Source organism: Miscanthus floridulus, chromosome 5, assembly GCF_019320115.1.
Source record: "Miscanthus floridulus cultivar M001 chromosome 5, ASM1932011v1, whole genome shotgun sequence".
In the NCBI taxonomy this organism is placed as follows: domain Eukaryota; kingdom Viridiplantae; phylum Streptophyta; class Magnoliopsida; order Poales; family Poaceae; genus Miscanthus; species Miscanthus floridulus.
The window spans coordinates 20,029,294-20,032,944 of NC_089584.1; the positions used below are offsets into that span (position 1 = coordinate 20,029,294).

The 3,651-nt window shown below is 43.6% G+C and overlaps 1 protein-coding gene across 2 annotated transcripts; it reads right to left on the reverse strand.

Moving 5' to 3' along the window:
* Window positions 1-222: 222 nt before the first annotated feature.
* LOC136451708 (uncharacterized) lies at window positions 223-2,253 on the reverse strand. 2 transcript variants are annotated; one of them, XM_066452393.1, is made up of 4 exons: window positions 2,092-2,253; window positions 771-1,033; window positions 441-634; window positions 223-255 (listed from the first exon to the last, which is right to left on the reverse strand). In XM_066452393.1, the coding sequence occupies exons 2-3, from the start codon at window positions 916-918 to the stop codon at window positions 480-482; spliced, it is 303 nt and encodes a 100-aa protein (XP_066308490.1). In that variant the 5' UTR covers window positions 919-1,033; window positions 2,092-2,253; the 3' UTR covers window positions 223-255; window positions 441-479. The 2 variants fall into 2 exon arrangements, with proteins under 2 accessions (XP_066308490.1, XP_066308489.1); XM_066452392.1 differs by lacking the exon at window positions 223-255 and having other exon boundaries at window positions 266-634.
* Between the last annotated feature and the right edge of the window lie 1,398 nt (window positions 2,254-3,651).

Below are 3,651 nucleotides of genomic sequence, written 5' to 3' on the forward strand. Positions count from 1 at the left end.
TTATCGTAAATAGAGGTAGCTACAAAATAACTCATTTTGTAGCCGGCTACTCAATATACTCTCCCTCCCTCCCTCCCTCTCTCTCTCTCTCTCTCCCTCTCCCTCCCTCCCTCCCTCCCTCTCTCTCTCTCTCTCTCTCTCTCTCTCTATATATATATATATATATATATATATATATATATATATATATATATATATATATATATATATATATATATATTCAAACAACAGTTTCTGGATTCCAGCGATACAACATTTCAATCTCAGAGCATCTACACCAGCTCACACTTACCGACTTACACGGATGTAAATCTACCATACATGGTGACCAGTAATGCTAATTCAAATGATGACATAACATAACACTTCATGGCGGGTTGTATATCATGCAAAAGTATCTTACAGGAACTGCTAGGATTATTATATGGACAAAAACTTGGATAGGTCTTGCCTCTTGGTAGATTAACACCAATTCTATGCTATTCGGCCTTTAGTTCAGGTTTGTCAAAGGCAGCTATGTTTTGAGGTTCACACTCTGGGCTAAAGAGCCGCACAAGCAAGGCTGATGTCGCGCTCATAGAGACTGCTCCGCATGACGCCCACCTGAGACTCCTTGGAACAGTTATTCTTGGACCTACAGAATAGACAGTCTCAGCAAAATGGTATGAGTTCTAGCTTGACCCCAAGGAGAAAGAAAAACTACTGCTGACAAGATGCAGGAGTTATACAAAAAGCTTTAAGGAGACAGCAGGACGGATAGGAACATTGACCATAGTGAAGGCGGCAGAGCACCCAGAAAGCCAGACCACCACCAACAGAGAAGATGCCAGCAGTCTGCCGCATCAACCGGGAGCAGGGCTTTGACTCTGGTCGCATAACCTCCCCTTCCGACCATCCTAGTGCCCGTCGCAGTGCCATCTTGATCCTTGGCTTCTTTGCTGATGGATATGTTCCACTGATGTGCTGAAGTTGGTAAGAGGTCCAGCTGTTCAGAGATAACTGTAACTTGCTTCGAGTGCCTCCTCCCTGGTTTCTGAAATGAGAACAATTAGGCACAGCATTCCTTTCATTTGCAAATTAAAGATATGCTAATCTAACCCTAACAAAATATCGATAGGTGTGAATTAGTTTATAGCCTGAGCAGTCCAGTAGGATTAACATACATGAACTTATGCATTGATTTATTGTTCAGCGTCCATCTGCTGAACACTAAAATTGAAAAAAAAAAATTTCTCACAACATATAACCAATTGACAGTCCGATATCCAATCACCTTTCTGATCCAGGACAAAATGTGCCATACAAATACCGGAAAATATAGTATTCTATCATTCATGGGGCTAGTGTACATATGTTCACTCAAATGACTGTTTGATAAAGAAAATATGAACAAGAACCGCCCATTCTGTTCTAGACTAGGGAAAAGGAACATGTAAGCACCTAACTGCACCAGACATCGATGAACATGCTACCCAATGAGTACAAATATACTATGAGCAGTATGCTGGGGCCTCGGGGCAAAGGGATATGCATTAGCAGAATGTCTATTTGAAAAACTGCAGATACCGAGATTTAAATTTGGTCCTGGTCGGCGATACCGGATATACAGATGAAAGGCATCTTTATGGTAATCCACCAATTCATAATTCTATAAGCAGACGTGGGTTACAAATCAATGTATATCATGCACGCCAGACAGCAACCTTCTCCAATTCAAAATGGCGAGAAAAAAAAAAAACCTTTGCTTCCTGTAAACTTGCAGCACAAGGAGTTCAGGAACCCAAAGTTCAGCGCTAGCTACTTTAGTCAAAGGCGAAGTGGAGTACTGAACCTAGTTTACCCAAAAAGGCCGGGACAAATACTCATAGGTTCCTCCCCAGAACCGCACACCAGATGCTCGACGATATGCCCCAGAAACCAACCAGCACAAGAATACCAATAGCTTGCTCCACGAATTTCCCTCAGGCCATAGCACGATAAAATCGACACTAATAAACAAACACGGCGTGAAGACCGTAGAAAGCTGCTACTAGGAGAGTAGGAGAAGGGCATGGTTTCAGGCGCAGGACATGCAGAGGTTAGGTTACGTACCGCCGGTGGCGTTGTTTCCTTGCGCGCTGTGTAGTCCTGCCTGAACTGGAACTCAATGGACTGTGTCTCCGAGAGGCGGAGAGGAGTGATCCTTGCTTCACGCGCGGGCGGCGCCGGCGACTACGCGGATGCCGGTGTTGGAGGAGCGCGCTGCGGAGCGGAGGGGAATGAACCACGAGTGAGTCGGCGGAGTCGGAGGTCTTCTTATCAGGGAACAAGCAATGCGTGGGCCTGCGGAGGAGGCCTTGTGAGGCTACTGGGCTGATTCTGAGAGGCGCTGGAGGCGAGTTACAGGCCCAAGAATGCCGGTCAGCCCAACATGCAAGTTATTACGCTTTGATTTGGGCCACGATGTAAACTTTGAAAGAACTTAAAACCTTGCACACCTACCTAATAAGTTAACAAAAGCGAGTTGCTCAAAAAAAAAGTTAACAAAAGCGAGGATAAAGAGTGTGGACTTCGCTAGCAACGCGCTGCAAATGGAACTGAAGGCCTGCATCGAGGGTACATATGCGGGCGAGCCAGGTGGGAATCAAGGTTTTGGAAACTGATGCTCTGGTGGTCTGGGCTCTTCAAGGAGATGATTACAGATTCAGCATGTTCGCTTGTTAGTTTCAGTCAGCCAACGGTGTTTTTTCTCTCACAACAAACCAGCATCAGCCGGGCTTATCACGTTCAGAAACCAACCAGCGAACAGGCCGATTATCATCGATAGGTGGTCTTGTGCATGAACTAAAGAAATTGTTAGCTGAAAACTTTGTTGTATACCAGGTGCAATATATGCCCCTCGAGAATGTAATCTTGTAGCTCATTAGCTTGACGCTCTAGGGAGAAGCTGTCAAGAGGATGTGCCTCTAGCCCTGGCCAAAGTGCTAGAGTGTATCGTAACTTTGGTGTCGTGCGATTTAGCCAATATAGTTGCGTAATGGAATTATAAATTCCTCTAACAAAAATGATAAATAGCTTACAAAAAGTGAGGATAAATGCATATTTTGTTTATTTAATAGATATTTCGTTGGCCCTCTTCATCGTCATATATCTTCTACAAAATTAGACATAAAACCAAGTATGTTGAAAAATAACCATCATTGCCGCTAATCGCTCTTTGGATCCTCTGCACTTGGATAGAATTGTGGCACACAGCACTATTGCCAATCCAGCAACAGAACAGGCGCATCTATAGCAGATCAGCAGGATGTTTAGTTCTCCACATGCTCATGTACTATACATTGATGATCAATAGAAAATTATAAAGCGATGATATGCATTGCGCGCAATTTCTATATTCCTTGCTTAACAATGTCATATTAAGAGAGAGAGGCATCATAAAACGTACGAGACTATCTCTTGAGCCTTTAGTCCATGATAGTCTTTTATCTTTTACACTATTCAAGTATTCAGTGAATAAAAAATTCATTTAGTTAGCTTTAAGCTAGATTATTTGGGACGCTCTTACTCACTACACACGACTTTCATGGAGCTCCAAGCCGCGTCGGCTCCAGCCACAGTAGGCTTCTACAGTATTTTTAGTTCACAGAAGCCTCACCCTGTCCTCCTTTT